Source organism: Pantherophis guttatus, chromosome 2 (assembly GCF_059756535.1).
Source record: "Pantherophis guttatus breed Tessera chromosome 2, ASM5975653v1, whole genome shotgun sequence".
NCBI classification, from domain to species: Eukaryota; Metazoa; Chordata; class Lepidosauria; order Squamata; family Colubridae; genus Pantherophis; species Pantherophis guttatus.
The window spans coordinates 43,908,774-43,922,090 of record NC_142064.1 but is presented as its reverse complement, the minus strand read 5'-3'; the positions used below and the strand labels follow the sequence as shown (position 1 = coordinate 43,922,090).

The window sequence follows — 13,317 nt, the reverse complement described above, 5'->3', positions numbered from 1 at the left end:
GTTATTTATTAGTTTTCATATTCAATAGGAAAAAATTAAGATGAAGGAAAAGGAAAGGAAGAGGCGATAGCAATGTAACAGAAATTCACAGCTCCTTATTAAACTGTCTTGTTCTGGGTATGTGTCAATTTTATGACGTATTGTTTTAGCTCATTAACATAGGCATCATATTACCATGCTAAGACAGTTGGATTCTGCATTTCTTTCTCCCCACAGCACACTTTTCAAGAAAGACTTCCATGTCTGAACTGAAAGATGTTGTCTCTCTGTCTCCCTCTAAGATATGGGAGAAATATTTTTCTCCAACCATTGACACCAGGGGAAGGCATTTTTTCCTTAACTTCCAAACTGGGAGGGAGATTTTAGTAGTACACTGGAGTGAAAAATTAATCCTTCCCTTCACAAGCATGTCTTTTCCCTAAAAATTTACACCAGTGTGGGAATTAAACTGATTAAAATCAGTTGGCAGCAATAAAAGCTACAGAACATCTATCATATAACAATATATCTTAGAGGGGAAAAACGTTAGTGAAATGTATTTAGGACTCTAGAAGAATCTTTCCAAGCAGAACGTCCAGATGTGTTCTACCAAAATTCCCATTCAAATTGAGCAAATTTATAGCATTTAAAAACCAGCACACATGGTAGGTACCACATAGGGAAAGTTTGTCCTGGAAAATACATTTGGAATTTGGGCATCAGGACCCAAGGCCTAGCTATCTGCTCACAAAATGATGTTCAGCTTTGGAATTAAATATAGATACATCTGAAACACTGTCTAATATACCACTGAAAAATGGAAGCATGCTGTATCCTGATGGAGAAAATATCTAACTAGCTAGATAAATGCTAGAATAAGAATGAGAGCTATGAAGTATTACGATCTTCATAATTATATTAGAGATTTCTTAAAGAGATCACCTGAAAATTGGAAGAGAAATTGCTTCTGCAAATGTTTTTAGTAATCAAAGCATTTAAAAAGCATCTCAGCAATAGCATTTGCTTTTTAAATCCCCAAACGAAAATAAATCATAGGAGTGGCAAATGTAATAAAAATGCCCCTAGCATTGGGGACTTGGGTCTTTAACAGCAGTCATTAATGCTAGCAGTAGCTCTAAAACCACATAGACTTCTGTAAACAAGTCATAATCTCTCTGTCTGTAAACTGACAGGAACGATGCTAAATTATATTCATTTTTCAAACAGCTTGATCCTAACTCAATTGTGGAATTAATTATACATGAATCCACAGTTCCAAGATCTTAGAAGCTAGAAACTAAATGATTTAATCTCAGCATGCCCCCGGTGCCCTGTGTCTAATGGTAAAAAGGTAAATATTGCTTTGTAATAAAAAGATAAAAGATGGACTCAGGTTGTACTCAATTCTTGGTGGCTTGTTTTGGCAGCATTTGGAAAGTAGCTTGTTACAATCTTCTTTGTGTTTTTTTTTAAATTCCCTTTCTAGCAAACATCCCTGGAATTTTCAGGTGTTTTCATCCCCATCCAAATCCTAACTCAGGTTTATTCTACTCTTGTTTCCCCTAAAATAAGACATCCCCTGATAATAAGCCCAACTGGGCTTTTGAGCGTATGCACTAAAATAAGCTCCCCCTGAAAATAAGCCCTCCCCAAAAAATATTTAAATGCATGCGCAGCTGGTCTCCGCCATTTCCTCTGGTTTCCTCCACGTGCCCCAAAATAATAAGACCTCCCTGAAAATAAGGCCAAGCGCTTATTTCAGGGTGCAAAAAAATATAAGACAGGGTCTTATTTTTGGGGAAACATGGTACTCAGATTCTAAATCAGATAATAGTAATAGCACTTAGACTTATATACCACCCCATAGTGCTTTACAGCACTTTCTGCGCTATTTACAAATGTCAGCATATTGCCCCCAATCATCTGGATCCTCATTTTATCAACCTTGGAAGGATGGAAGGCTGAGTCAGTCTTGAGCTGGTCAAGTTTGAAGTCCTGGCTGTGGGCAGAATTAGCATGAGTACTATATTCTAACTACTGCATCACCATGGCTCCACATTATTTATGCCGTTTGGTTGATTTAACACAGTAATGAAAATTCACTAGATTTAGAATCATATACCAGGAGACTTACTCCAAAATGCTCATGCTGTGGCAGATGCAGGGAGGCCGAATAACATGGCTGAGTAGCAATGAAAACCTGCCCAACAGATGCCCCTCTCTTTCCAGAGTTACTTTCCTGCCACAGCAAGATTGAAGAAAATAAACACTGGTTCTACTTCACCATCTGCAAAAAGGAACTACCTATCGCAGGGGTCTCCACATTTAGCAAATTTAAGACTTGTGGACTTTAATTCCCAGATTTCCTCAGCCATAGTTTAATGTTGGCTGGCTGAAGAATTTGTTGTGGTCTGCCAGCTGCCTGCGGAGCTGGCAGCAGAGTCGGAAAGTGAGGAGGCTGGGGAGGAACATGGGCCAGTCTTGGAGTCTGGGGAAGGCTCGGATGAGGGCTCTGCATCAGAGGCAGAGATGGGGCCAGGGCCATCTGGGAGTTATGTGCTGACTCTGGAGCCTCCAGAGTCTGACGTCAGTGAGGCAGAGGAACAGAGGGAGTCTGTTCCCAGTGCACGCAGGCGCAAAGCTGCCAGAAGGCAAGAACAGTTAAGACAAAAGGGGAGTAAGGCTTGGAAATGATCGGCCCCTCCCATAAGACATAAAGGAGGAGCAAAGGCATGTGAGCCTTTGCAGGAAGCAACTTTGTTCGTGCTGGCCGGTTTAAATTCTAAAGCTCCGTTTTGATTCTGTGCTCCGTGTGGCCTTGCAAAGCTAATTGCCAATTTGGTCTTTGGCAGCATGTCAAGGGAGATAAAGGTGGGTGCTTAACAGCCTTATTCCGAAGGATTGTGGCAGACTTCTGTCGGACTCTTTACAACTATTTGTGATTCATCTGTGAACGAACAGAATGAAAATGAACAGGCTGTAAATGAACAGAATTCACAGCGGTTGAAATAAAAAGAGGGTTTTTGGGACTAATTGTGTGCTTTTTACTGTCTCAGGAAGCCTAAGTCAGAACAGAATTCTGGGAGTTGAAGTCCACAATTTTGACAATTGAAGTCCACAAGTCTTAAGGTTGGCTGGCTGAGGAGTTATGGGAGTTGAAGTCCACAAGATGCATATGGAAACTCAGTACAAGCAATTCCTGAGTTAAGTACATCTGACTTAAGGATAACTGCTAGATACAAATGGGCTGCCTGTCACTAAAAATTGTGGACAGCGTTTTCTTCCTCAAGCAGAGGAACTGCTGAGGTTGCATATGTGTAATATACAGCCTATTTTCAGTGATTCCTAAAGGGATTGCACAGCTTCAACATTTGTTGGCTTGAGGAAAGACAACACTGTCCACCAGTTTTAGTAATAGGCTATCCATTTGTAAGTATAAATTCCAACTCAAAGGTGCTTTTTCCAAAAGGCAACTGGACTTTCTTGATTTTTTACTTTGAAAATATTTCACTTCTCATCTAAGAAGCTTCTTCAGTTCAAAAAAAGACCCCAGAAAGTCCAGTTGCCTTTTGGAAAAAGCACTTTTGGAACAACCATGACCTGGATGCTTGAGAATTTCCGTAGACATACAAATTCTGACTTACATACAAATTCAGGCTAAAGGCAAATTTAGGAACAGAATTTGTTTTTAACCCGGGGGTGGGGGGGAGCTGCCCATAAACATATAATCTCTTCATTAGTTAAAATACTTAATTGCATTAATTGTATTCCTTAAGAGACATACTGGAACATCTATTGGAGGGAGAGGCTGCATGAGTCTTTGCAGTCAAGGATAAATATTTTAGGCTTTCTGACCTTCTAAAATCAATACCAATATGTTCATAATGATTACAACAACCTTGCACCCATTTACTTATTCATTCATTTGCAGTTTGTACTTTACTTAGCTCCCCTCTCATACATTCCCCTCTCATACATTCACTACCATCTATCTGAAACAGACACAATTAATCCTTTCTGTATCAGATATTTGCAAGGCTACATTTTGTGGAAAGTCTTTCTTAGTGTCCCCAAATCCATATTTTAATTACATGTGTTCAAGATGTAAACTAATTATTTCTGCTAGGATAAAATACACTGTCAAAAGAAAGATCACAAGGAGTGCTATTGTTCCTACAAATACAAAGACCTTTGTCCAAAAAAGAATTAAAATAAAATGGAAGAGAAGTTTTCATATATTACTTAATATAGGAGTAAGTTCATGAAAACATTTATTGCAGTATAAATAGTATAATATGGTTTGGGAAAATAAATAATGGACAAGTGGTCTGGATATAATCTAAGAAGCTGATCCTACTAATGTGATGTATGCAATTTCAAAATGGTAGCTATAATAGTGCAACACAGATAAAAAACTGGAAATTGCCATTTGACTTTTTGCACCCCACCCCACAATACTTTTGTTATGGGTAAAGGAATTTCTTTGGTTACCAATACTTGTTCTATAGATGCAAAAAAAAATGGAAATATTATCTTTGAGCAATTACTTAAATAGCCTATATCTTTGGCAGCATTCTCAAGAAAATATATGAAGCCTCTTAACTGCCATGATAAGAAAGCTATATGGTAAAGGAATAAGTGTAGTTCAAACAAATAATATTTTGTTTTATAAGCTTTTTGATGTTTTATATGTTTCTTGCCTCAAAATGACAGAGATTATGCTCCCGATGTTTGATGGCCCAGACTAGCTCTTTCAGAGATCCAAAAAAACAATCAAGAAACTTACAGGGTTCAGAGATCCAAAAAAACAATCAAGAAACTTACAGGGTTGTATGTGATTCTGGAATTTGGTTACTCATAGGACATAATTTAATGCTTTACAAATAAGCTTCTTTGAGGCTTGGACCAAATATAACCCTTCTCAGAAGGCATGGCTGTGAGAAAATAGGAAACTTATGTTTTCTAATTTAAACTAATCAACTTCTGAAGCACAATTATGATTAGTTTAAATAAAGATTTATTAATGCAAGTCAGAATTGCTACTTTTAGATTATTATAGATTAGTTAATCATAATTCAGAGTTAGCAAAAAGTGAATATTTCCAATTTTCTTCTACTTCCCTTTTGTTTTAGAATACTTATAACTTGTGATCACTGAAAGACTAGAATATTTGTTCACTTACTTCTCAATGTATTTAACCAACTCTGCAGTGTTCTCTGTTGACATTTTTATTTGAAGTATTAACTGTAAAAAAGAAAACCATTTTTTCAGATTCATTAAACTAATCATAGCCTATCAAGGTAGCAAATATCACATTATTAAATGGCTTGCAGAAATTTTAAAATAGTCAGATAAAGTACATTAATCACTTTTAGTTCTATTTATGTAGAACACAGTCAATTTTGGCAAGTAAGGCAGTAACTAGAATTCATCTAATCAGGTCTGAGGCTACAAATACAGACTATTCATGTTAACATGTAGTAATAATTATACATAGGATAATTATTTTGTTCACACTCATGTTAAAATTCAACTAATTTCAAAAGAAAAGAAAGGAAAATTTGGTTTTTTTCACCCAGCATCATACCTCTTAATACTGCTTCTCCATAGTGGCAAATAAATCTTTTTAAATCTTTTTATATGGTACTATAGAATGCAGGGGTGAAATCCAGCAGGTTCTCACAGGTTCTGGAGAACCAGTAATGGAAAATTTGAGCAGTTCAGAGAACCGGTAGTGGAAATTTTGATTAGTTTGGAGAACCGGCAAATACCACCTCTGGCTGGCCTCAGAGTGGGGTGGGAATGGAGATTTTCAGTATCCTTCCCCTGGAGTGGGGTGGGAATGGAGATTTTGCAGTATCCTTTCCCTGCCACGCCCACCAAGCCACACCAGACTCACCAAGCCACGCCCACAGAACCGGTAGTAAAATTTGGATTTCACCACTGTATAGAATGACATTATAATGCAGCGTATAGACTAGGAAAACATAGTACTATAAGTTCAATATGTGAAGATCTTTCATGTGGAACTTTATTTCTTCCTATGTTCTTAATTGTGAATTTGTTTCAATCAAAGCAAAAGAAACCTGATCTGAGCATAGAAAGTTATCAATTTGATAGCAAGTTAACTAAAACACGATTCCTAGGCCAACCATCTGAGTTTCTTGTTTTTGTCAGAGCAGTTTGTTTTAAATTGGCAAAATAGATAGGAATAAAATTCTTATATTATGGAACTTCAACACTGACAACAATCTTGGCCTATGTCTCCTTTAGCTATTGAATACCTTGGTTGAAAACATTTTGTAAATATCTTTAGGAACTTTTCTTTTGGTGTTTCTAATCCAGTGGGAGAAAATGTAAATGAGTGGAATTAGTAGTGGATAGCACCATTCATCAAGATACAAGGAACACTATCTAGTATACGCATTTCTCTCTTCTAAGACAAGAGAATGACCAGCGAGCTTACGTGGATTTTTTGTGATAAGGAATTGCTTCTGTTACTTCTTAGCATCTATGGCTTGAGGTACTGTCTAATGATAGAGATGGCCCTGGCAGCTGTTCATTGATATTGGATGTATTCCAATATCAATGGCAAAAGTTAGAAGTTACTAATTTGATCTACCACTACAGAAAGAGGTAGAATGTGACAAGCCAAACTTCTACCTGAGACTCTTCTGAATCAGTCAGATTACTTAGGAAAGGTTTACAAATGTTTGTTACTTTTTGTTTTGATTTACTGCTTTAAGGCATCTTCCAAATATGAGGACATCTAGAGGACAGTAGGCCAGAGTTGGCCTACTGCTATCACTCATGGCTATATGGCATCTGTGAACAACAGTAATAATAAGATAAAGAAATTGGAGGCACAAGATAAGGAAAAGAAAAAGAAACATAGCTAAAACTGGTTTACACCAACATTGTTCATTACACCTCTCCAAACTTTCTATCCTGGTTAACCATGGTTGCTTTAACCATCTCTATACCCTACACTGTTTTATATTGCATTTTGTTCTTTTAATTTCTCAACTATTTCAGTTCCATTGACCTACAACTTCCTCAGTCTTTCCCTTATTTTTGACTCATTCACTTGTCATTCATCTATGTTTTGTGATTCTCCCTTTATGATGAATTTCCTCTACTTCTTTTATATTGGTCAATCACTTATATTGTTTTCAATCCATGTTCACTCAGGAAACACTTGATCTTATCTCTTCTTGTCTTGTAATACCCCATACATACAGACAGACATACAGACACATACACCCTTCATAGGTGCTCCAGTCACACTACATTCAACTTTTATGCATCCCTTGATGAAGCCAACTCTTATTTTCCCTTTTCTCCCCAGCAATTATTCATTTATCACTTCAGATATAATACTGCACACTTTTAGCAACATTTTTAGATTTTAGAAATTGTTCAATTATTTTCCATATTTGATCAACTTTCTGCCAAGTTAGTGACATTTACCTACCTGCTCCAATTTTTCATCATTAATGTATAACTTGTAATTGTTTATACCATTTATTATATAATAAATAATATAATTAGCAATTACATTATTGCTAATGACAGTATGGTCAATGTACCAGAAACTTTACATATAACTAGCATTTTTCTTAGAACTTTTGCCTTTCATATCCTATTATTTATTTTTATTTATTATATTTTAGGCCCACCCATATCAAATACATGACTCTGAATTGCTAACAATATTAAAAATAACAAAACCACATACATGATTATGATTACTAATGACTACACCTATTGGTTGTGATGTCATTTACAGAAACATTATTACAGAAATATCAAATTAATTAATCTCATTGGAAAACTTTACAATCATAAGTAGCAAAATTTTAAAATACCATGCATAGCATGAGGTAATTTAACTATCTTACCTCAGACTAAAGAGAGCTATGTCTATTAGTCTAACTACTCTTGCGAACGTGACTGTTATCTGGAAGACTTTGTACTGTTATCCAATTCTGAAAGATGCTTAAAACTGGCATCGTTGTTTCCTTGGTGATGTCATGAAGTCAACATTCCATTTTTATGACTTGTGACGAAATTTGGGAACCTGTCTTAGTAAAACATACAATTATAGTGGTATTTAATTGTGATCCTCCAGATGATACCATATTGTAACTCCCAGAAGATATAACTTGTTTGTCCGGTGATACGGAATGCAAGGAATTGAAGCACGGTGCGATACAAAGAGAATCTTTCTTTTTCTTTCTTTTCTTTCATTCAATTCATTCATTCATTCATTCATTCATTCATTCATTCATTCATTCATTTTTTGGCTTTTATGCCAGTTGATTCCTGGCAACTGCCTAGACTAATCTCTGAAGTTTTCTTGACAAGATTTTCAGAAGTGGTGGGGCTTTAATTAGAGTAAATGGCCCAAGATCACCCGGTTACGTAAGGATGGTATAGAACTCTCAGCATCCTGACCAGCACCTTAACCATTAAACCAATTTGAGTCATATTATTATATTTTTATCTGGCCTTTTTAATGTATATTTTGGGCAATTCATGGGGATGAACATACCTAATATTTCTGTCTCCTGTATCCCCTACAACAATAACCCTGTGAGGTGAGATGAGTTGAGACAGTGACAGACTCAAAGTCACCCAGCTGGCTTTTATGCCTAAGGGAGGTCTAGAACTCAGAATCTCCTCCTTTCTAGGCCAGCACCCTCAAGCTACACAAAACTGGTTCTTTTACATCTTACTGATGTTTATCTCTTAATGGGACTTCTTTTAGTATCTTTATTTGCATTTTCAGTATTGGAAATGACTTATGCTGAAAGGGGGAAAATTAAGCTTTAGTTGTTTGCTTTTTCCATGGAATTTATGTTCTTAAAATATTATTGCAGAGACAAACTTTTTCAAATGAGTGGTTAACCAGCATTATAGGTTACCTTTCTCTCTGTCCTAGATTGGAAAATTGAAAAATATCTATTTACCAACCTGCACTGAAGCACCATTAAATTATAGACCATAATCTTCAGTATCGAGGCCTTAATTCTGCAATGCATTGATTAAGATCACAACACTAATTTATTGTTTATATTTCTAATACCATTGATGCAAACAATTACAAAAAAAATATAAAAATATATTTTCAACAAGTTATCCAAGTATACATACAGTCAAGTCTTTATTCAATATTTCATCAACAGTCCTCTGTGAAGGGCATGCTCAAAACAACTAAAAAGCAACTTGAAATTCCAGTTTCCTAGGATAAAATAAATTGCCTTGTTCAGTTACACAGACAATTTTGAGAAATATTATTGTAATTTAGCATAAGGAAACCAAATGGAAAAGCAGTTCAAATACAATCAAATGAATAGAATTTTATATCATGATTTTCTAATAACTTTTTCATCAAACATAGAATAGCTTTGGCATTCAATAGCCTAATTCAATTATAATCTCTTCTATAGATCACTGTAGTATTTCAAGGCCTCTGAAGGCATCCCATATCAGCAATTCTATTAGAAAAGGGAAATGAGATTGTATTTTGATTTTAATATTTGGTTTTGTAGAAAGCTATAAATCAGTCACAATAATACTCTCAGTCCCAGAAAAGCCTAAATCAAAGTTGGAAAAAAAAGCCCTTTAAATTTCAACTGAATCTGAATGTCTACTCTAGTATTCTTCTGGATTTCTAGGAAGCTGTTAAAATGTAATAAAAAAATGAGCAATACCTGTTGGAACACTTGGCAGAGGTACTACCATACTTCATTCTGGGTGAAATTCAGAAAAGAAAAACTCTGTATGGTTGATTTTTCCCCCATTTAGCATGAAAGGCAGCAGATAGATTCCACAGCATCCAGCACTGTTATTAAACTCCTTTTGTTTATTTTATGTCTCTAGGCAACCAAAATGCCTACTTTCAGTCCCGGAAGTAGGCAGGAAAGCTAAGCGCTCCTACCAAAGTATGAGTGACTGAATATTTGCTTTTCATTCTGTGTTCTGCATTTTGCTCTTCTGGAGCTGGCCCATTCTTCTGTGAGATAACACAGTTGCTTTCATCCCGGAGCTAGATAGGATCCACCATCATTATATCACTCTAAATAATAGAGAAATTATTTGGTATTCTAGGAAGGAAATTCCTATGGCATCCTACTAACTAAGCCATACTGCCAGAAACACCTTCTCTCTCTCTCTTTTTAATAATAGAAACCTACACAAGTGGTTAGTTCTATATTAGTTTCCTACTTGAGTAGGAAATACAGTACATTGTCAAGGTTTGCAAGCATGGTATAAGCTAGCAAGGATGGTGCAGGTTTATGAACAGAATATAGCAGTCTCCTTTAAACAAGTAATGGTGAATACTTCTTGTAATGGAGTGAGGTGTGTGTATTTTTGTGCATTTATCTCCTGTGGGTTACAGAAATTACACATTTATCTGGACAGACTGGAAAATAAGTTTTGCCACTGCTCCTAATACCCCACTTAGGAAGTTCTAGTGACTAGAGTAGCTGATTATTCAGTATGCTGAGCATAAAACAGCTGCTGCTATTGCAACAGGCTTAGATGCAACAAAAACAAGATTTCTGGTATGCAGAAATCTAGCACCAATAGAAATAATAATTGGAAATAGTACAAACAATGGCCAGGGGTAGGTTATGAAACGTGAAGGGGAAAAAAGGAAATTCATCAAATTCTCATTACTTGTCTCTTTTTCAGTTGAATGTTTTGATTAGTAGCAGCAGCCAAATTTTAGCATTATCTTTATTCATTATCAGACTTCTCACCATTAACAGGTTTCTTAAGAGAAGCATGCAGTACAGTTGTCTTGATGCAATTAGAATACAAATGCCCACCCAGGTGCTATTCTTTGCCTAGTGCAGAATAAATTTAGGAAAAAAAACCAACAACTGCTGGGCTAATACTGTAAAAATTGCTGTGCTAGTTACTCTCGGTGATTAAAATGGCCTGGATGGAGGGAAAAAAAGAATGTGGCAGCGGTTCTGAGTAGCATATACGCTGCCAAGAGCAAGATGCAATAAAAAGGCAGCATGACATCATCAAGACTGTAAAAGAGGAAAGTAATTGTGATAGGACTGGTAAAAAAAAACTTTGCATTTTGTAGGCTAGGTCTCATCCCTTTTAAAGGGATGGAATATATCAGCATCAGTAACTGTTAAAATTGTTGGGGATGTTCAGTTCTTACATAACCAGAGGTTAAGTAAGAGGATTGAAAGAGGAACCAGAGGAATGAAAACAAAATAAGCTGATAGGCAACAAGACATAAAAAAATAGTAATAGTAATAGTAATTCTGAATGGGTCCTAATACACTTAGCACAGTGTGAAAGAATGTATATCTTTGAGCAAGAACGATAGTAATGAAAAGTTAAAGAAGAAATGACAACTCAGTCTTCAAAAAATGGAAAGCATGAGAAACAAACTCAAAATAAGCCTATCTTACAACAATAAAGAATATTCCTAGAATCTTACTGCTTCTCTTTCTTAACCTTGTCTGTCTTGATAAATTGACATGGAGAGATGAGAGTGTGTGACTTGTTGATAAGATCAAAAGAAAAAGTATGAGACTAGGGACTATGTTGTTGTGCTCAAATCCAAGGTTCAGAAACAAGTTCAAGGACATGTTTAAAAATGGAGGAAAAATATAATTGTAGAGGTATTATTAATAAAGGACCTAACTAATTTTCCAGTAGCTGATCTTCTTTTGTAGCTAAACCTTATTTTGATTTTTCTATTTGTTCCTGAATGCTGGCTGTGTTTCTAAAGAGAGATTTACTACGGTGACCTTGATGAAGCTCTGACAAGAGAGTTGGGACAGCTCCAAATCAGTGGTTGTATATGGGATGTTAGTTCTAATGTCTGGCTGATTCCAAAAAGGATATTTGGATGGAAGACCAAATGAAGCCAAAAAGATGCTGGAAGAAAACAATGATAATGTCTTGCTGCCAAGAAAAGTTCAGGGCCATACAATGCACATTACAGAAGAATTATTGAGTCTGTCATTTGTACTTCTATACCTGTCTGATTTGGCACAGAAACCAAACAAGACAAAAGCAGACTCCAATGGATAGTTAGGACTGCACAAAAAACAATTGCAACTAGCCTGCCTTTCATAGACGACTCTTACATTGAGCAGGGCTGAGAAAATATCTACAGATCCCACACAACCTGGGCATAAACTGTTTCAATTCCTCTCCTCTGGGTACCTCTATAGGGATTGCATGCAAAATAACTAGACACAGAGACAGTTTTTCCCCTCCTATCATCATTTTGCTGAATATCTAATTCTCATAGTACTGTCTTATCGTGTCTATTTTCCATGTTGTATGGCTGTAGTATTATTATCCTTCCCATCTTCTTTACTATCCCCTCTTATTGGTATCATTATTATGATTATCATTACTCTGTTCCTTTGTATGTATACTGACATACAATTCAAATCCCAGTTGGGCAATAAAGTATTCTATTCTATGTAGTCACCAGAAGCTCAGCTTGAGTGAGAATTCATTTACTTTTATGGTATGCTGAGCTGGATGATTCTTCAGATGGAACCTGCTGTTCACCTAACTGCACATCTACATTTATCCACATGATTACAGAGTTCAGTCTTGAGCCATGGTGTCCAAGGCAAATTGTAGTTTGTTCATTCTGTGCATCTAATTAGATAATCAAGGTTGGTCTTCTGCTGGTTAATGACTGCAATAAAATTATCTGATTTGATCAAGGTTAGTCACACTTTATCTGAATTAAACTCCTTGCTAATTGCAAAATCTGGACAGGTGCTATTTTCTGTTTTTAGAGAGACATAAATCTATCAATATACCAGAAAACATTGTTCATATTTTTATAGATCTTAAATTAGCAATATTAAATATACAGCCTTCATTTAGAAGAGTATTTTGGACAGGTGGACTTTGTGCACCACGTACCTAATTAAAATCACCAGAGCCTTGGTTTGGGCTTAAGAGTGCCACGTATTCTTCTTGAACCTAATGCTTTCAAATTGAATGTGATATATTTAAGTTCTGAAGCAAACAGATGGGATGTTCAGATTGGATTTTGGTATTTTGAATCCCCACAAGATTAAAATTAGTGGGTTTTTTCCCCTTCCTCATTTGAATAAGTGAATGAATGCTAATTAAACTATAGATGGTGTTTTTATGACTGTATAATAATATATTTTTTCTGGGGTGAGTTATTTGCTTCCGTTTTAGAATATCTTTTTCATCTTTTTTAATAAGCTGCTTTTTGGATTGTTTGTGTGTCCAACTTATTTTTAAAAGTATTTATATATTTCTCCCTTCACTTTCCAGCTAGAACCTATTTTGCAACAAAGA

General features: G+C 35.8%; 1 protein-coding gene across 4 annotated transcripts in view; it reads right to left on the bottom strand.

Annotated features, from left to right (window-relative positions):
* The window catches only part of FAM81B (family with sequence similarity 81 member B), a 34,622-nt gene extending 24,335 nt beyond the window's left edge, over positions 1-10,287 (bottom strand). Inside the window, exons 1-4 of one of the 4 annotated variants that reach the window (XM_034440693.3) lie at positions 9,696-10,287; positions 9,136-9,223; positions 7,881-8,059; positions 5,162-5,223 (exon numbers count right to left, since the gene is read on the bottom strand). In XM_034440693.3, coding sequence (XP_034296584.2) covers positions 5,162-5,205 — 44 coding nt within the window. In that variant the 5' untranslated portion in view covers positions 5,206-5,223; positions 7,881-8,059; positions 9,136-9,223; positions 9,696-10,287. Of the gene's footprint in view, positions 1-5,161; positions 5,224-7,880; positions 8,064-9,135; positions 9,224-9,695 lie in introns of all 4 variants that reach the window. The other 3 variants (XM_034440694.3, XM_034440695.3, XM_034440696.3) reach the window with 3 other exon arrangements.
* Positions 10,288-13,317: the final 3,030 nt, after the last annotated feature.